This window comes from Pleurodeles waltl, chromosome 7 (genome assembly GCF_031143425.1).
Source record: "Pleurodeles waltl isolate 20211129_DDA chromosome 7, aPleWal1.hap1.20221129, whole genome shotgun sequence".
NCBI lineage: Eukaryota > Metazoa > Chordata > Amphibia > Caudata > Salamandridae > Pleurodeles > Pleurodeles waltl.
In genome coordinates, this window is record NC_090446.1 from 288857182 (window position 1) to 288878761 (window position 21580).

Sequence of the window (21580 nt, forward strand, 5' to 3'; positions counted from 1 at the left end):
CATGAAACATTAAATGTACAATTCTGGAACCATTCATCGAGCTGATCTTCATTTGCATTTGTATATTTTTGCCATTTATAGAACTTTGCAGGGACAGGTATACTGGGCACATTTAATTCCGTAATTTTAGCTAAGCCTAAACAACTTGTTTGTTCTACTGTTTCATTTAAGAATATCATTTTACTAGGTATGAGGCATGCTCTAAATAAAGCTTCCTTCCCCTTAATTTGCCAATGTCTAGTTCCCCCACACTTTTCAGATCAATCGATTTCAGTCAATATTCATCGCCTTCTATAAACAACTGGGAAACAAAGGATTCCGAATATATACATTTCATATTCGTCATTAATATCTGTATATATTTAGTAGGTGGTACCTTAAAATAATATGACTCAGCATTTTTTACATTGTGCCCAGAAAAATATGTAAACTTTTCAGAATATGTTATTGGAACTCCCTTGTGGTGGAGTCTGACAATGTTCCCATTGTGTATAATTAAAAACAGTTTGGCGGCTGCTCGTCCTATGTGTGAAATGGTGCCCATAATAATTATAGCAAAACATATCACCATCATTTTCTTTAGATTGATAAACATCTTTGTTTTTAAAGACAGTATAATACTGCAATTCAACTGTTGATTTTTCAGGGACAAAATGACCATGTATTAACAAGGAAGAGGTAATAACAAAACCAATCAAAAGTAGGAAGGCTAGGACAGTCAAAGAGAGCCATAGATAGATCAATGAAAAAACAAAATATTTTTCTTTAAGCCAGTTAGTTAGCTTTTGTGCTTTTAACAAGTCAGGTGTCGAAGAGGCGAATGAATCTGAGACGTCATCATTGAAGTCGGCAAAATATCCAGAAGCAGTACGTGCAAATACTGGAGCCGTGGTCATTGGCAGAGTTGGTGTTTCCCACGGTGGCACACAATAGATACCACCAACCTTTTGTGATGGAGTTGAGTCAACTTGGTCAACTATTTCTGCATTGTTCGATGTTAGTGGAACCAATGCAAGATCATCTTCCCCGCTCCCCAAGCTTGGAGAGGTGTCAGTGTGTTGGTATAAACAACTTGTAGAGGAACTTCTTGACCAGTAGTGAGAGGGATTCGGGAACTACTGGATGTTCCTCTTGGTCAGCTGTGAAGGATCGGCCACATGGTGTAATTTGACATTGTCGATGGAGACAAAATGATTTTCTTTGGCACCTGCCAACGGTGGTAGAATTACAGGTCTGGTATTGTGCATTCCCAATACTGGGACTGGTGCTCGATAGGAAGGGCCAAATTCCTTTTTCAAAGAGACTTTTTCACATACAAGATCCCTGACTCTGGGAATCCAGCCGGTAGGTATTACAGGCATATCCTTAATTCCTGTGGAGGCAGCACTGATAGAAGAATTATCATCACAGAATTGTTGCAATTCCTGTAAAACAGTGACACGTTCATTTATGTCAAAAGGTGTTTCTGCTGCTTCCACACCAGGACCATCAAGATCAGGAACATACCTTCGAGTTCCGAACAGGCACTCATATGAAGTACGACCCCCCAGGGACTTTCTAGGCAGATTATTAAGTGCTCTTTGGACTCCATATAGGTGATTAAGCCAACTACGACCCGTACCTAAGACCCTGGCTGTTAAGGATTGCTTTAAATCATGGTTTAATCACTCACCAACACTATTTCCCTCGGGGAGAAATGGAGACGAGTACTAGAGTTGGACCCCCAACGGAGCCATGGCGTCCCTAAATGTCCTTGAGGTGAAAGCAGGGCCCTTATCTGAATGGAAAGCTGCAACCGCATATGTACTGATAAAGACTCGCAAATCTTTAATAACAGTCCGAGCGTCAGCCGAGTGTTGTGGCCACACCCATAAAAATCTGGAGCATGAATCAACAGCGACTAATATATACTTGTATGCACTATCCAGTGTTATGGGACCGCAATGGTCCAAGTACACACATTGTAATTGTTTGTTTGAAATCAAAAGGGGTGTCTGCGGCGGGCATTTGGCAGTGGAAGCTTTGATTTGTTGGCAGATGTCACAACAAAGGACATACTGTTTGGTCTCTTTGTAGAGGCCTGGCCACCGATAACCGCCTGTAAGATTGAAATTGAAGCCGCCACACCAGCATGGGCAGGTACCACCCCCTTATGCGCTGCTTTAATCAACCCTGGCCTTATGTTTTTGTTGGGAATGTCCCTCACGTCTACACCTGGTATTCTAACTTCAGCGTTCAGGCAATCCCCCATTCGGTAGGAATATTTAGCCAGAAATATTTTAGGATAGGGCATACCATCAGCCGTAGCTTTCACGGCAGCCCATATGTCTGCGTCCGGTTTCGCACTTGAACGTGTTACTGTAGCTACAGCGGCCTGAGCCACTGCTAACTTTGCGGCTTCATTAACCAATGTGTTTCCAGCAACGTGTATTCCAACGCGCTGGTGTCCAAGTGTATGTACAATATGGACATTTGGTAGCATCTCTTTCAGGTCTGCTACCTTCCCCCACAGAAGTCTGTGTTTAATGGTGTTGCCTTTGGAATCTCTGAACCCATTCTTTTGCCAGTAATGCAGATATTCGTTAAAGGACTGGACACAATAATAAGAATCACAAACAATCAGCCTAGGCTGTGCAGGATCCGTGTGTTCCAGTGCCATCAGCAGAGCCTTTAGCTCTGCTAACTGTGCTGTGCAATTCCCTAGGGTTTGCATAAATGTATGTAGGGTACAAAATATATCACCCTCCATGTAGCCGCTTACGACAGCGCAAGCAGCAGAATATTGGTCTTTTGTGCCAATTGCTGGTTGTGCTGAGCCATCGGTGTACATGTCTCTATGATATTGTTCGATAGGCAATGTATTTGCTGCAACTGGGTATTCTATTTCATACTGCAAACAATCTTGAGTTTGTAATTTTGGGTAAAAAATGTAGTCTACATCAGTAGATGGCACCAGCTATTACTCTGATGACCAAATGTGTTTTGTTGTCCCTCGTGTGTAAGTGTTGTGCTGCAAGCATGTCTGTTTGCAAATCTTGAAGAGTGCGTGTATGTTCAATTGTCCAGAATTTACTTGAAAAATCGAGACGTATCAGATCATATAAAGGTTTTATGCATGTAGCACAGTCTGGAATGTAAGTTCTGCCAAAATTTAGGAAACCCAATAGAGATTGCAGTGTTTTACTCATATTTGATGGTTGTAACTGTGCACACATTTCTAAGAATTGTGGCGCTAGGCTCTTTCATTCACTCAACAGCTCATATCCCTCAAACAGGACGCTCAGGAAGGCAATTTTTGTTTTTTTTAAATTGAATTTGTAGCCAAATTCAGTAAATCCTACAACAATGCGGGCTACCCATCTTAAATGTTGTAGCAGTTCATCATCCGTAAGATAGATATTATCTACATAGGACACTGCTTCAGGATCAATCTCGCACAAAATAGCTGTCACTCGAGCTGCGAACAGTCCTGGCTTGTTCTTATACCCCTGAGGTTAACAACAGAATTGTTTTCTGGGAGCCTAGAGCGCTGAAACTTGTTAAGTCTCTACTCTCAGGTGCTATATTCTGGCAGGAAAAAACATTGGAAATGTCCAGTGTTGTTTTTTTTTTTTACGCACTATATTGTTCATTAGTGCTGTGCTATGTGAGTTTTGTATAGCATAAGTGCATGTATGACTGTTTAAGTGTCTGTAGTCTAAGACTATTCTATATGAATGGTCCGGTGTGGTTACTGGGAATAATGGAGTATTCATTGGGGAGACACAGGTTTCAGTCACACCCTGGTACTCTAATTGTGTGAGTATTTCCTTCATGTTTTATTGGATATAGCGGTTGAGGTTCATTTTTAATCGGAATTACATGGTAGGGGGATTCTTTATCCCATCCTACATGATTTCGGTATAATGCAGGTGCCTGTGCCAAAGCCCAAATAAAGGCATAGGATTCAGCGAGTTCCTCTGGAACAAGGGGCGAGAATGAAGGCTTAATCACGTCTTCCCCATATGGGCAGGCACGGACAAATTCAGGTGGCCAATCTTGTTCAGCCAACAAAACATCATATATGTTTACCACGCAATCCCAAAAGATTGCGACTATTATGCGCTTGATGTCTTCTTCTAACTGCAGCGTTACTTTATACACCCTATCAGGCGTGGAGACACGCATGTCCGCAGTTTCTACTTGTAGAAAGTCACCAGTTGCTTTCACCTCCAGATGCACTAGAAAACTCCGGCTAACTATTGTGACCTCTGCCGCACTGTCTAGCAGTGCTAGTGCCCACTTCCTGTTCTTCAAGAGGACCCTCTTCCTGAGTGGCATGTCGGACTGCGACTGCTGCTACCTTTTTCTTTTTGAATTGGTGTTTGTGTTGGGCAGGTTTCTCTTCCTTTTTAACAGAAACTTCAGAAGAGCGTTGTGATTCCTGTCTCGGTTTCACTTACTCTGTTCTTCGCTCTGATCGCCCACCTCTCTCATTTCGTTTTTCCAATGAGTCCTGAAAGGAATGAGATTGGCGTGTATCAGTATATTGATATCTATCAGGCGTTTTTATATTATCCCAATTGCTGAGATTATATCTGTTCTGCGGAGTCTCCGTACGTGGAGATTCTCCCCTCTCTTTTTTAGGAGTTTGTTGTTTTTAATCCAAGTGTTTCTTATTAATCTTAGGTGGTTGCTTGGGAAAATCTTTATTCGATTTGCCCTGAAATTGTGGTTTAGATGGTCTGGCCCCTAAACTGTCTCGACCAATGCTAGAATAGGTCTCTGCAATTATCGTAGGCAGCTCGCGTTCCTGATCCTGTTGTGGAATGTCACGGAGCTGCATGCGCACTGCAAGCGCGACTGCTTCCCCTTTCAGGTTACTTAAAATGATTGAAGATACTGTGGCAAAATTACCTTTCAATTACATCCCCAAATCTAGGGCCCGGACAGCCCCATATCCATCTTGAATTTGCTTCAACACCTCCGGTAAATTGGCAAGTGTCGGTGTACCGTGTGCAGTTGTATAGAGGGCCGCAAATACCGTGCCCCAGGTATTACAGTTATCCACTGTAGGGACCATCCCAAAAGGAAAGCAAATCGTCAATATTCCATGTTTATCCTGAGGTCCTGTATGGGGAAATAATTCCTCCAGCGCATTAATTTTTTGTGCTAACCAAAACGGAGTTTCCTCCCGTTTGGCAGGTACTTTACCCATGATCGAATGTACAGTCGCAGGGTTTATACCCGGTGTTACTGCATGTGGATGTGCCGGAGCAGCACGTGCTGGGTTTGTATTTAATGTTTGCATTACAAATTGTACTAATCGTCTATATATCGCTGTTAATTCTGTATGTAAGCGTCGAACCTCAACTACCGCTAAACCTGCAACTGCAGGATGTAGTGTATAGGTGGCCAATAAAGGCCAGTAGGACCATCGTTACTTAGAGGACCTAACCTTACTGGTAAAATTGTGTGGGGTTGGGCGCCATCAAGCCAATTATTATGTTCTTGATAAGATAATGGTATTTCTAAATATGCGTATGCTCTGTATTGTCTAGGTGCATTTGCAGGTGTATAATAATGAAATGTATTTGTGTTCCCTCAACTTCTGGAAATGTGACCCAAGAATAAAAAAGTTATGTTCTATAAGCTGCATGGGCATCCACCACGAATGTGACTGGACCCCCATGGGGCGTTAGGCCATTTGCTAATAAATGTGCAGTCAGAGGTTGTCTCATATTAACTGCTATTTGTATCTCCTGTGGATTCGCCATCATAGACGTATTATATGTTCAGAGAAGGCACACCAAAATAGGGTTTTCCTTTTAAAGTTCAAGCTTAAATTACTGCCAGCTACAAATAGGATAGCCTACGTAGCTGGAGTGGAAATCCTCAGTACCACAGACGTCTCCGTATACGGTATTGAGGCGTCATTACATATAATGAGACAGAGACACTCTGGAAGACCCAAAAATTAGAGCCTGACCAAACGTTGGTGGCGCCATGTCCCATAGACTACTGACTAATGAGACTACTGGATTTTGAGCGGCAGAATCTCCCGTGGTGTGGGAAACTAAGTCTAACCCACTGCTGGTGACACCTGTCGCTCCAATCCAGGTTTTGCTCGGGCTAACTAGCAGTGCCTCATCCCTACCCAAGAATAGTGATGACTGGGCAGCAGAGCGCATGACATACTTAACTTCTCAGGGAAGTCGTGGTTACTCAGGGCTCATCCGGTTCTCTCATTTACAATTCAGTCTCATATATAAATGACATACAGAGGCAGTATATGTTTCAATAATGGGTTTAATAAAACAACTGCATTTTAGATAGCAAAGCATGAGCTGCAATAACCAGGACGACACAACATGACAGTATTACCATTGTGACGAGAAGAGTGAAGCATAAAAACAATGCTATCATGGACTAATCCCTACCTAGGTTATGATCGAGCACAGCATGTTAAGCTCTAAATCTGCCCTTCAGGTTCCCCTGGGAAGACATCAACCCTCATACCTGATAAAAGGCCTGCGGTCTGCATTAGCATCTGTAGCGAAGCATTCAGCAATCAGCATACAGTTGTGGTTCCCTGGCTGGAATACCCCTCTAACGTGTGAGGGACAATGAAGTGTTTTTATAACAACACAGCTGATATTCTGAGAAAATGTCCCTACATAAGGATGTGTATTTTCTATGAATGTTGGAGACTAAACTTCTATCACGTTCACTGGCAATGTACCGTGCTGTAGCCTTGGAAGAAGCACAAAGTGATCAAGAATGTCTTGTTTGAGAACAGAGTGCTGGCCTAGGCAAAAACAGTTAGATAAACGGAAAATAAAACAAGACCATAAAAATGGTTATTGTAACAATAATAAAACAACACGGAATAAAATATAGCTAGGTTAAAGTGCACAGCGGACTAGGGTGTTAAAATAATGTGCATGGAGCTATAACTAAAATGATTACACCACAATATGGCCTGGCGGTGGTTTCTGGTGGATGCTGCTGCTGGCAGCAGCACCGGGTCCTGTCTCCTGCTGGATGACCCCCTGCAAGAAGGTAATTCGGGTTCTCCGACAGGAGAGGGGGGTGGGGGGTGTTGAATGCATGCGTGAATGTCTGATTGTGAGTGTACGTGTATGTTGTATGTTGTGAATGCGTGTGTGTGACAATGGGTGTTGGTGTGTGTTGCGGTGAGTGGGTATGTATGTGTGCATGCGTGGGTGGATGTGGGTATGCATGTGTGTATGATTGTGTATGTGTGCACGTGTGGGTGTGTAAATGCGCAGGGGCGGGAGAGGGAGGGGGAGGGTGGGGGATGGCTCTGGGGAGGGAGGAGGTGCAAGGGAGACCCCTATAAGTGTCAGGGAAGGAATTCCCTGGCACTGATAGTGCCTACCGCCATGGTTTTCGTGGCAGTACGCTTTCCACAAAAAACATGGCGGTAGGCAGGGTCATAATCCCAAGGGTGGGATTGTGACGGCCGCCTGGCTGGAGACCGAAGTCTCCAGCCGAGCGGCCGTTACCACCCTGGCGGACGGAGTGGTACATTGGCAGTTTGGCTTGAGGCAAACCACCAATGTCATAATTTGGGAAAAGGTACCGCCAGCCTGTTGGCAGTACCTTTCCCCAAATTACCGCCGTCTGCCAGGGTTGTAATGAAGGCCTATGTTTCCTGTTTTTGTTGAATTACATTTTTGACTGAAAGGTCACAGATGAAGATCTACAGCTACAGAAGAGTAAGCTTTATCTAAGCTATTTGTTTGGTAAGGAAATGGTTTGGATATGGCATATTTTATTATATTATATATTTGTATCTGATGTGATTGGTAGTTGTTATATTATATTTTATGCATTGGGTTTATTTTTTTCAATTCGATTTTATTTGTAATTTTGAGCTCTGTGGTTAGTGACGTCTTTTTTTTATAACCAATTAATGTACATATCAACTGTATTCCTCATTCTTATTTGCTATTTTAGTTGTACATCGTTTTAGGTAATGTATAAAAATACTTTTTTAAATAGTTTGCTAAAATAGGTATGCTGGTTTGGATTTTGCCTTATGTGTATTGATTACTGTGTAAATAGTTTTTTTAAATAATGGGGTTTTGGTAGGTGATTCTAAATATCATATTATTTTGTTGTTATTAGAGAGTTTTCCATTGTATCATGTTATACATTCTATTGGTTTGCTTGATACGTTTAGATTTTATATGGGTGACTGATTGCTCCATTCATAGATGTTAGAGGCCTTGTCCTTTTTGGATGGCTTCTATGAATTTGCAAAGTGTAGGTTGGGTGCTGCCTAGTATAGATTTGAGGCATTTTGCATTACAAACGTTTTTTTAAGGATGCACGTGGCCCAGGTCCCAGTCTAAACACCCGCCTCTACAGTTCTTCTTTGGTTACATTTTATAAAGGAAATACAAATAATCTGAGCATATAACATTCTTAAAAAGTACATAAAAAGTTAAAACAAGCCACAAATATTCTGATATTGCACGTTATCCATGCTGCCCTGAACAAACTGCAACCTACCTTTGCTTAAACTATGCATCATAGAGAGAGTAAACTGAAGATGACCTGGTGATACCATGTTCACCATTGGTTGAGAAGGGCAGGTAAATACGTTTACATTTTTTCAAATTAAACCGATTCCATTTGCTGCAGTTCTTAGGAAGCCACAAAAACATCGATGGTCTGGATTCCTTTGACATCTTTAAACTTGTCACAAGTCAGGTTGGCTGACAATTCGTGTTTCCCGCTCTTGTAGGGAGTGATTACAAAATGGATTATCGCTTTCTGCTCAGGTTGCATGGATGGAACTCTGCAAGAGAGGAAGCGTTGCATGATGAAGATAATAAAGCATTCTCTGTATGTGTTTATTACGTCTTTTGTTAATTATTCTTTTGATGCTTAAAGAGAGCAAGGCACCAGTCATGGCTAGCGGTGATTCAAAGGGACGGGGTGGGGCGGCACATGGCAGCATGTGGCGGGGATAGTATAAAAATAAAAAAATTAAATAGTAACAAAACGTACCTGCCACGCCGCGCTGTGCCGCTCCTCCATGCCCTCAGCACCGTTCAGATCAGCTGCAGAACCCTGACTGGGCGCTCCGAGGCAGAGTGTAATTCACTGCCTGCTCTCTCCAACCCGGCAAAACCTTGTTGGGTTGGAGAGAGCCCTGTGCGCACGTTTGTTTGGCCGGCCCGAGTCTGCCAGCCAACCATACATGCGCACTGAGGGGGAGTGTCCCCATCATCTCCCACGGCCCTGCCCCTTTTACAACAATACCATAATAAACTTGGTTTATTATGGTATTATTGTAAAAGGTTTGCAGCTTCTGCTGCTGACTGGGGGTGACGCTCCTCTGCCATAGCGGAGGAGCTGCCGCTGAAGAACAGGACTAGATGGATTGGACGCTGACCAATCAAAGGTGTCTTTGAAAGCTAAGTTGCTCCATTTCAAAGTATATATATATTTGCTGCATTTGTTTTATGACAGTCAACACTGCATTAGGCAGCAAACATTTTGGCCTAACTAACAAAACACAAACATAGATTTTTGATGCCCCAACACATTCTGAGGTCCGCAAAACAAATACACCAAAATAGCACACCCTTAAGATATGTTATAAGAGTGTACGTTTGTCAAAATTAGCACTGCTCTGTCAGTTATATAAGCAAGTCCAAGGTGACTAGCTAACAGCCTTTATCTCGTCCTCTTTGTAAACCTTTAGCACTTAGCAGTACATTAATTTCAAGTGAAATTATTCATTGATTTATTACATGCATTGATATACAAATACAAGTGCAAAATAGTGTATTCATCAAGTTCCTTTTCATACTGAGGGCCTCATTTACAAGGCCCTTGGCGCAGGGCGGCTCAGCAAGTGCCTTTCAGCACTGCCCAGCGCCACTGGTAAATGCACTGTAACTACAAGATACAGTGTATTTCTGTACTCTCCCCCTGCGTTGGCACAGAAATTGCCACCAAGCGCTAATGCAAGCACTCTTGTACCATGGTAAAATGGTGCCTACGTTGTGGGGATGTTTGTTTTTGTGTGGGAACAACTTCCTACACAAAAACAAGTACAAGAGGTGTTTTCCTCTTTCTATGTGTGCTGGAGAATGCAGCACATAAATAGAAAGAGGAAACAACGGGGAGAAACAGAGACATTTTTCTCCATATTTACAAAGCCATGAAAAGCCACACAAGGCAGTTTTTCGTTACCTTGTAAGAATGGGCCCGCACACTGCACCACTGGAGTGTAAAAAACAAAATGCCTTGGTGGTGCATTGTGCCACTAGGACCTCGAAAATTGGGCCCTGAGGTCCCATTGGAAATTGCACAAGGCCATCTGCATGATATACTTTGAGACACTGGGCTGGGGAGTCACTTAGAAGACCATAGCAAGGCCCTGCATTATTCCCTCTTCATACATCTGTCCCAGAGTTCCTTGGGGCTCCACACTGTCACCCCATATTTTCAATCTCTTTGTGGAGACACTTGTCTGACTTATCAGTCCCACCATAGTGCAAGGGCGTCTGTGTTGAGGGAATTGATTGGTTATAAGGCACCCCTTCCTGCACATAAACAATCTACAATGGCACATAGGCATAATGCAGCACACAGAGAAATCGCAAATCCTCATTTTTGATTGAGTGTTTATGTGCAGGAAGGGTCAGCTTCCTGCACATAAACATTAGTTCATGACCTTTTGATCTTTCTATGTGTGCTGCAGATTGCAGCACAAATTGAAAAGCAAAAATGAGGGGCAATGAAAGTCTTCCTTCTCGTTGTGCCATGCTAATGCCACCCCTAGGGTGGCGTTTGTTTTTTATGCTGCCACAGATTTATGCCTTCTTGTAAATCTGGGGCAGAGTCAAAAGCAATGGTTGTTGTGGTGGAACACTCTGATGCAGAAAACTGAGTCGGAGAGGTGCATATTTACAAGGTGGGAGTAAGCCACAAAAAGTGGCTTAGCGCTGCCTTGTAAATGTGGCGCACCCCACAGCTCCATTGGAGCATAACAAAAAGTGATGATCCAGTGGTACTAGGGACTTGTAAATCTGGGCCTATATTTCTAAGAAGATCACTCAATGGCATTCACCCTGGTACTTAGATGAAATGCCTTCAAAACCTATTGAGTCACCTAGCGTAACCAGCCTTTTCATAGCAATATTAAGGCACTTGGGGGCAGAAATATGCCATATCTATGGCATACAGTGTATTCCTGTCCTTTCCCCCTGCACTGGTGCCATTTCGGCAGCCTAGCACCAATGCAGGCCCCCCTGAACCTGCAGGATTGATGTTGTGCTGGAAGGGACAACTCCCTGCACAAAAGCAATCCTGGGAGGCATTTTCCTCATTCTATGTGTGCTGCAGAATTTAGCACACATAAAATGAGGAAGAAATGAGGAAAAATAAAGATAGTTCTCCTTGTTGCGCCTCCCCTGGGTAGGTGTAAGGCTTTGACACATTCCCAGGATTACATGGTCTTGTAAACCTGGGAATGCGTCAAAATTCATGGGTGTTGCGTGGGAACACCCAATGTAATGCCCAAGGAAAGCCTCCCTAATGCAGGGTAAGGCACCGCAGTGATTTGCTCTGCCTTCCCTTACTTCATATCTATGACGCTATTCAAAGCCTTGAAAAGTGGTTTTGCGTGGCTTTAATAATAAGGTTTAAAGGTTTGTGCTTGTGTTGCATCAGAATAAGTGAGGTAATGGCGGTGCAAGGGGTTCCTACATTTGCTACTCGGTCTACAGCTCACATTGTTGTGGGACTGAAGAACTGGGTGATCATTATCTGTGTTAATTTGCAGCAGAAGTGTGTAGGTATGGTGAGAAGTGAGGTCTTTCCACTTACCTTTTCACAATTGGTTTCTTTGACAGTCCACTACCTTCCACAGTCACTACACAGTCCTTTATGAGCTCACTGAGGGGATTGAAAAATAAAACTTCAACAGGAAACTTCTTCCCTACAATGGCGTGTTCAGCAACCTGAAAGAGCACAGCAACAGAAAAATAAACACATATAAAAGTATATAAAGAAATCAAAAGCACAATATAAATAGGAAGATATAAGTGGCGTAAGGACCCTTGTATTTCTACAAGACTGCTGGACTAGGGGCAACAGCACTTCTGATTGCAGGTGACTGAGTCACTCCAACAACAGTTGGAAGCTGTCAGCCCAACCCTTCCGGCTTTCTTGCAGCACATCATCAAAACACAAACAGTAAAGGTGATTTCTGGCAGTCTAGCATATGGACTCTAAGATCATCTCAGGAAAATCAGTGTGAAACAAGTCTTACCCTCTTTTCTCATTAGAAATGAGTCCCTTACACACAGACTCTCAAGAAATAAGATGCAGGATGATTTTCAATATATTTCTTGAAAAGATTGAAATCTATGGTTAACTATATGTGCTGCAATGATTAGGATAATGGCAAGCAGTAAAAGCAGGGCTGTGCAAATGAATTATGCAAATAGGAACTATCCTAACATTTTGTAAACAATATGAATATCCAAATACCTCTCTAAAGTGTACTTCTACCCTAAAGAGAGAGCAATGCTTGCTAAATCTAATCTGAACAAGTCATGTTGATGAGAGGCACCCCAACCCCCGTTACCTTGGAACAAGGTCAGCCTCCAATAACCTGATCAGGCGATGTAGAGACACAATGGCTGAGGTCTGCTGCAAAACGACGTACAGTATGGATGGTGTTTCCAGGGTGGAACCCCCTCTAATGACCTTGGTCTTACAGGGTGTTTTTATAAAGCCCTTGTTATTGTTTGTGCAGACATTCTCGAGTCGGTATGTACCTAGGCATCACATTGTGTGTGTAAACTTGGATTGGCAGTATCATAACACTGCCCAACATGTACCCATTCTGATCCCATTTAGCGTGAAGCAGGGGGACATGATGACAATCCAGTACGCACAATACTGATAATGACACTTTCACAGATTGGCAACTGATTAAGAAATAAAAATGTTTCTCCTAAAATGCAAAACTGCAAATAAAGCTAAAATGAAAAAAATCTAATAATAAAAGCAGAGCATGGTTATCTAGGTAACAGGGCACATACCTGCAAGCCAAAGTTAAGCTAAACTCCTGTACATGAAAACTAAAATGGATCTACAGCACAAGAACATAGCTGCCAAGTTGTCAGATTGGCCATGTGTGACATTTCCATGGGTTCTGTGTCCATAAGGGACATTTTCTTGCCAAATGTGTGACACTTTGAGTGGCACATTAACATGAGTATATCAAGCTATAAAGTATCTGTAAACAAGTAAAATCACAAATCACCTCATTTTGGCCAATGTGAAGTTCTAGAAAAGACCTTGAACTGTGGCAACACTGATGAAAAGGAAGGTTGTTAACCTAATTCCCCTTTCTAGCATGGTTTTTCCTATAAATAATTATGGAACCATGATATGAAACATCTTGGCAGTAATGGTCTTGCCGTCACTTTTCCATCTGAAAACTCATTTGCTGCCGTGATGGTTCACCCACCCTGTTTAGATGTTAACAGGCGCATATCCTTGTGGCCAGCTCCTCAGGATAAAATGGCTGGCGGTGGGATGCCAGCCCCATTTACCACTGTGCCAATCACGATGTGCATTCCTGCCAATACATCTGTGGTGGGTAAACCGCCACACCAGAGTTGGTAGATTAAGAAGGATGAAAGGGTGAAAATCACATTTTTTACACTTTCCACATTTCCTGCCGTCATGAACTCTGTGATACCAGTCCTGCGGTTGCACCTGGGCCAGGTCCAAGATGGATATCAACCCAGTCATCATCGGAGCAGAAGTGAAGTCACAATCATTCCTGTTATTATCGGAACTGTTGTGAGAAAGTAGCCTCTTTCTAGTATGGTTATCCCCATTTTTGGCCTGTTTGTGAGTTTTTCTCAGTATGTTTTTACTGTCTCACTGGGATCCTGCTAGCCAGGACCCCAGTGCTCATAGTGTAAAACCTATTTGTCGGTGTGTTTTGTATGTCTCACTGGGATCCTGCTACCCAGGACCCCAGTGCTCATAGTTAATGGCCTATGTGTGTGTTGTCAGTAGTGCTTAACTGTGTCACTGAAGTTCTGCTAACCAGAACTCCAGTGCTTATGCTCTCTACTTACCAAATTTGTCACTATAGTTTAGTGACTCCATATTCCAGTTCTGATTTGCAAACTGGACCCCCCTTATAAGTCCCTAGTATATGGTACTTATCCAGGGCATTGGGGTTCCAGGAGATCCTTATGGGCTGCAGCATTTCTTTTGCCACCCATAAAGAGCTCATAAAAACCTTTTGTTAGGACTGCCACTGCAGCCTGAGTGAAATAGTGCATACACTATTTCACAGCCATTTTTCACTGCACTAAGTAACTTATAAATCACATATGTGTCTAACCTTCATTTACTGAAGGCTAGGTACAAAGGTACTGTGTGTGAGGGCACCCTTGCACTAGCAAAGGTGCCGCCACGTTGTCCAGGGTCAATTCCCCGGACTACGTGAGTGCGGGGACACCATTATGAGCGTGCACTACATATATGTCAATACACATGGTCATGTGAGGTGTCTAAGATCATGGAATTGACCCCCCAATCCACATTTGGTATTGGGGGACAATCCCATGCACTCTGGAGGCTCCACCATTGACCCCCAGTTCTGCCAAACCAGCTCTCTGAGGTTTCCACTGCAGCCCCAGCTGCTGCCACCTCACAGACAGGTTTCTGCCCTCCTGATGATTGAGCAGCTCAATCCCAGGAAGGCAGAACAATGCATTTCTTTTAGGAGAGGGGTGTTTCACCCTCTCCCATTGGAAATAGGTGTTACAGGCTTGGGAGGGGTATCCTCCCAGAGCCCCTGGAAATGCTTTGAAGGGCACAAACGGTGCCCTCCTTGCATAATCCAGTCTACACTGGTTCAGGGACCCCAAGTCCCTTTGCTCTGGCACGAAACTGGACAAAGGAAAGGGGAGTGACCACTCCCCTGTCCATCTCCACCCCAGGTTTGGTGCCCAGAGCTCCTCCAGAGTATCCCTGGTGTTAGCCATCTTGGATTCCAAGGTGTTGGGACCCTCTGGAGACCTCTGAGTGGCCTGTGCCAGCAGGTGACGTCAGAGGCCCCTCCTGATAGATTCACACCTGGGTAGGTAGCCAATCACCCTCTCAGGGCTATTTAGGGTCTCTCCTCTGGGTGTTTCCTGAGGTTCGGTTTGGAAGATTCCTCCAGGACTCCTCGCATCCTCTGCTTCAGCTTCTGACCATGGGATCAACCGCACACTGCTCCAGGAACCGATGTAACCACAGCAAAGTTTCCAGGCCGATTCCTGTGACTCAACTTCAGCACCAGCCAGCATTTGCAACAGTATCCAAGGTGTGCGTGCTCTGAGGACTCCCTGTCTTCACCCTGCACCAGAAGAACCAACGGAATCTCCTGTGGAGTGAATGAGTCACTTCCCTGCTTCAGCATGCACCTCTCTGCAATGACAACCGGTACTATAGGACTCCTCTCCTGACGACGAGCATGATCCCTGGAACACAGGTGTTGGACCAAAGTGACCCAGACTGTCCAAAGGTCCAGCTGTATAAATTTGGTGGCGGTAAGAGCTTGCCTCCCCATACTGCGACAGTACCCCTGTGCACCACGTCTTCTGCAGCTCCTTGGGCTTCTGTGCACTTTTTCCAAGAGTTCATTGCGCACAGCGTAGCCCAGGTCCCCAGCACTCCATCCTGCGATGCACAGCTCTCTGAGTTGTTCTCCTGCGGTGTGGGATCCTCCAGAGTAGTGCTGCAATGACTGCATTTTGCATCTCCTCTGTCCCGTGTTCTGGGACTCCGGTGGTTGCTGCCTGGTCTTCTGAGGGATCTCTGAAGTGCTGAGAGCCCCTCTGTCTCCTCAGTCAGAGTTGAGACCCCCAGGTCCCTCCTGGGTCCGGGCAGCTCCTCTTTGAAGTAAACAGTGTACTTGCTTGAACAAAGGCTTGCTGGCGGAATCCAACAACACAAACAGCGTGGATCCAAGAACTCAACATGGGACATCTCTTGCACCAAGCAGGAAACCACAGCTATCTTTTTTGGTGCATTTCTGTACTTTTCTTCTAACCGGAGAATCCACTTTTGCACCTTCTTCTAGGTTTGCAGGGGCTCCTGTCCTTCCTGGACTCTTCTTCGACTTCTGGACTTGGTCTCCTCTCTCCACAAGTCTTCAGGTTCAGGAATCCATCATTTGTTGCTTGCAGTCTTGCTTGGTTCTTGAATAATCCTTCACCACGACTTGTAGTGTGTCCTGAGGAAACCTGCTGTACTTTACTCCTGCTTTCTTGGGCTCTGGGGTGGGGTACTTTACTTACCTTTGGTGTTCTTTTACACTCCCAGAGCCCCTCTACACACTACACTTGTTTAAGGGGGAATTCAACATTCGCATTCCACTATTTTAATACATGGTTTGTGTTGCCCCTAGGTCCATTGCAATCTATTGTATTTTCTACTATTTGCACTATTCTATGACTGTTTACTCACCTGATTTTGGATACTAGTGTATATATTGTTTATTATACTTACCTCCAGAAGGAGTATTGCCTCTAATGCATTTTTGGCCTTGTGTCACAAAAATAAAGTACCTTTATGTTTGGTAACACTGAGAATTGTCTTTTATTGTGGATAAGTACTGTGTAACTATAGTGGTATTGCAGGACCTTTGCATGTCTCCTAGTTCAGCCTTGGCTGCTCTGCTACAGCTACCCCTAGATGGCCTAAGCTGCTAGAACACTGCCTACATTTCACTAATAAGGGATAACTGGACCTGTTATAAGGTGTAAGTACCTAGGGGACCCACTACAAACGAGGCCAGCCTCCTACAATTGTTGCTTCACAATAGCAGTGGACTAGTGCATATGTAAGTATTTTTGGCAAACAACACCATAAAGATGTGCAATGCTTATGTATGTAATGTTGTACTTAGAAAATATATCAGGAGAGACCTTGAGAAGAAGCACCCCCCCAATCTGGTACTAAGTGCCTTCATGGCAATGGATACATACACAAAAGTTAAAGCAATCATAAAGACAAATGTATCCACACAGGGGTGTGCAATGATTCCTCAAAAAAGTTTAAAGCATTAACTGAAACAGTATACCCAATAGAAACAAAACAATCCCATGATAATGTAGCAGTTCCTCTAAACATGCTGTAAGTGGGTGGACACAGAATGTACTACCAATATCTTGAGTTAGAGCTATTGGCATTGTAAATTCATAACTGAACTTTTTTCCCCACATGTATTGGTCAACCCTGCCTCATAATTTAATCTTTCTCTGCCATATAATTGCAGTGGCCCAGCATTTAATTGAAGCACTCCCATTTACCTTCTTCATCTATCTTAAAACATATACAATTATCATATACACCTTTATCAGAAATAAACGTTTGGCATTCGAGTGTAATGCTGAAAACACGATAACAAAAATATAATTTGGGATGGATTGGTGGGTGAAAGGAAAGAGGGAGTCGAGAGTAAAAATGGAGAGGACAAGTGGCATAGTAAAGGTGTCAAGGGCCCTGGAGTAAGAGAGGAACATGGTAAACTGGAATTTTGGTAGGAAAACAGAGCAGGAATTAGAGTCAAGTGAGGTCCGTAGGTCTCTGGGTCCCGGTGCCTGTTGCTCTATTGATAACTAGGCCTCAGGAAAGAAAGTAGATGGAGCATAAAAATTTAAGCAAAAGGCATACAACAGACAAAAGAAGAAAGAGAAGGGGTTGCAAAGAAATAAAAGAAAGAAGGGAAAGAAAGAACAAAAAAATGAAAGCACAACTAAGAGAAGAAAAAGCTCAAATGTGTGTGACAAAAGAAAAAAGGGGAGCAAGCTAGTGAACGAATGAGAAAGAGAAAAGAATAATGAAAGAAGTGTGAAAAGAAAGAGAAAAATGAACTTTAGAGAAAAAAGAGAGATGGTGAGAGAAACAAGCAGCAAAAGAACCAAGGCATGTATGTACTGACACAATTCCCACAGACACAGAACAGGAAAACCACTTTGACACTTTCGGTCCCGACAAGTAACTTGTGGCTTTCACATACAGAAGGGAAAAAGGGGGATTTATAGTAAAACATGAATTGACAGATAGAGGTGAGAAAAACACCAGAGAGGGTGTAGTGCTTTCCTCTTAGCTAGTTTTTTAAAGCACTAACATAACACACCAGAAATGCACTTCTGAGTTCAAAGAAGACTTTTATTGTTGTTAATTCTTCCCCAACCACAATTTTTATGTTGACGAATTAGTAACTTTCAAGCCCGCGTTAATCAAACAAAATATATCAGTTTGCAATATACACAGCAGGTTATATTTATAAGATATTGAATGCAAAGCAAAACAAATACTTCACCGTGTGGGAAACTATTTACAGCTTCATCTTTCTAAGGTCTGCAAGCTGATGACCCCTGTCAGCCGCGAGAAAGAGATTCATCTACCCACACGGGATTGCTGGCAGCTGGCGGCAAGCTCCAGCACGAGGTCCGGCAGATTTGAATCTGACTCTCTGCAGCCTGTTACATTTGTTACAACGGTGTGCCCCCTCCTCTCAGACCTGGAAACTGAGCAAGCCTTTTGGAGACTGGCCAGGTCTCCAAGACTACTCCTGTTTCCAAGCTCAAGCGAAGAAAAACAACACCCATGTACCCTCTCTTATCAGGTCTAGTCTACTGTGAGAAAAACATCTTGGTTCTCTTGTGCAAAAACACAGCTTGGAAAAATACAGCTTGGATTCTCAACTGCAATGTCTAACTCCACGTTAAAGGCAATAGGCAGCTAACCTAAATATCAAATGCAATGTCATGTTAAAGGCAATAGGCAGCTAACCTAAATATCAAATGCAATGTCTAGTGTCATGTCAAAGCCAATAGGCAGCTGAGCTCAATACAAAATGCAATGTATAATATCATGTCAAAGCCCATAGGCAGCTAAGCTGAATATAAAATGCAATGTATAATATCATGTGAAAGCCAATAGGCAGCTGAGCTGAATATAAAATGTAATATATGATATCATGTCAAAGCCAATAGGCAGCGGAACTGAATACAAAATGTAATATATGATATCATGTCAAAGCCAATAGGCAGCGGAGCTGAATACAAAATGTTATATAAGATATCATGTCAAAGCCAATAGGCAGAATATCTAATAGCATGTCAAAGTCAATAGGGAGCTAAACTGAATACATCATGTCAAAGTCAATAGGCATGCAATGTCAAAGCCAATAGGCGGCTAGACTGGATACAGCATGTCAAAGCCAATAGGCAGAATACAGAATGTAATGACTAATGCAATGTCAAAGCCCATAGGCGGCTAAACTGAATACAGAAAGTAATGGCTAATGCAATGTCAAAGCCCATAGGCGGCTAAACTGAACAAAACATACAATGTGAACATTGAGCAACTAATATGCGCAGAGGTGAAACACAAAGTCATTGGTCAAAACAAACTTTATCAAATGGCAGTACATTCCGCCCTTTGACCAATGAATTTTTGTTTCACATATCTCTTGTTTCAAACAAAAACAAAAAACAAAAAACATCAGCACAAAAAAAACATTATCAGCAAGTCAGATTTGAATGATCAAAGCAATCCCTGTAAAGCAATAGAAGTGGATGAACACATTGATCTCATAACTTTTCACATCAGATACGTCTCACAGAAAAGACTGGGCAATTTGTACTCTGAATGAGTCTCTAATTCAACAGTGTTAGCAATTTGATGTAGCATGAGTTCTACTCATGTAAAGGTGCACGGTCCACCTGAAAGGTATGCTGGAAGATAAGCAAAAGTCAGAGTTCCATACGAGAAGGGAAAAAAAAAAAAAACCCAGCTTAGTTCCAGTGGAAGAATGCCATCAAACAAGTTGAACTTGAACTGAAGGCGCAGTTTGCGCAAAATGGATCCATGGTGCTGGCACTTTACTCAGCCAGGTTCAGGTTGGGGGTTCGGTCCCTTCCCGACCCCACACGCACACACTGGAAAGGGGACCATACAGCACACTCAGGGACAGTGGCGAAACGTGGTAGGATCTGCAAAAGAAACAAGTATGACTTTTCTTGCAAATAACATTTTTCATTTAAACTGCACCCTTCCTCTTTCTTTCCCTGTTTAATAATCAGCAGGACGTTTTTGAGGCCCTCTGTTATATCTTCTGCAGGTTCTGGAGGATCACTTGGGGCTTCAGCCCACACATCAGCACAGATGTTTTTATCTGCTGCACCACAGCTTCCCTTTTCTTGCACTGTCAGAAGGGCTGGGGCAGACTCCTTCTTTACCAAACCTCCATTCACTGCATTTTTGCCAATTTGGGCCATTCTGTCTCCAATTTGTATGAATGAATCAGATTTTTTTCTAGGTATCAGCATAATTTCGATTTCTCCTTGGTAATTTGCAGCAATCACTCTCCCTAAAACCTGATCAATTTGCCATTTCTGTCCTGGTAACTTTCCTCTCCCCAACTGCTCTGTGACTGCTTGCATGACAGATTGCTTTGTGCGTGCTGCACAGTTTTTATCAAATCTAGGGGAATGTGCATCTCTCTCATCTCTGCCCACCGGTAAGTGGCTTTTTCTCTCTGCTGTTCACATTTCTGGGGCACCCACTTAGCCATCCCCACTAAGGCAGAATTCTGGGTGAACACTTCTCTCTCTGAATTTTTCTCATTAACATCTGCAAGGTAATTGAACCAGTTAGGTACAAGCCATGTGACGTAAAAATGACACATCTCACGTAGCTCTTGCTTAGCAATGAACCAAAAATCAGCATAAAAATGACACATCTCACGTAGCTCTTGCTTTAAAATCTGACACACATTATACAACGCTGTTCCTTCTACTGTGCCAGAAAACAACATTTCAGTCAATGAATCATTAGTAAAACAAACATGCTTTTTATCTTCAGTGGACACGAATTCAAATGGTGCACACAATTTGACCGGTAATTCTTTTATCTGTGGTACTCTAGCCCTGTCTTGCAAGTACCAGATCCAGTGTATGATTCTAGCTAGGGGCACTATTTTCTTTCCTTGTTCTTGAGTTACATGTACATAAGTATTTCCTTCTTGCACTGCGCAGAAACCTAAAGTCTGCATTATTTCATTTGCCAAATCACAAGCGCGCAACTGCATATAATTTTTCACAGTGACCATATACAAAAGTGTTAGGATTTCTCTCAAATGAGGGCTATTCTTTTTCCAAAAATCAAACAAGCTAATGAAACTCGGGGTGTCTTGCTCTAAAATCCTTCGTTTTACTTGTGCATTTTGCAACGGTAACTCGTAAATCACATTCTGGTCTCTCTCGTCCATCTTATCAGTTAAGGAATGCGCTTTCACTGCCAAAAACCCTGGCTCACACGAAAGCTCAGTGCAGCTCGGAGCTGTCTTAACCCCCTCATTACTGGAATGGGACAAGAAAGATTCTTCTACAACAGCATTTTTATAACTTTCAGTCTGGCTAATTTGCTCACGTAAATTCCTATTTTCATGTTCCAACTGCCTACATTTCTCCTGCATTTCTCTGTAAGCAGATAAAGGTATCCAGACCTTTCTGTCATC

At 43.0% G+C, this 21580-nt stretch overlaps 1 protein-coding gene across 1 annotated transcript in view; it reads right to left on the reverse strand.

Moving 5' to 3' along the window:
* Positions 1-6409: 6409 nt before the first annotated feature.
* LOC138246872 (protein-glutamine gamma-glutamyltransferase E-like) overlaps positions 6410-21580 on the reverse strand; it is a 206287-nt gene continuing 191116 nt past the window's right edge. The window contains exons 3-4 of the mRNA XM_069201623.1: positions 11854-11987; positions 6410-8809 (exon numbers count right to left, since the gene is read on the reverse strand). Of these exons, the coding sequence (XP_069057724.1) occupies positions 8656-8809; positions 11854-11987 (288 nt within the window). The 3' untranslated portion in view covers positions 6410-8655. The remainder of the gene's footprint in view (positions 8810-11853; positions 11988-21580) is intronic.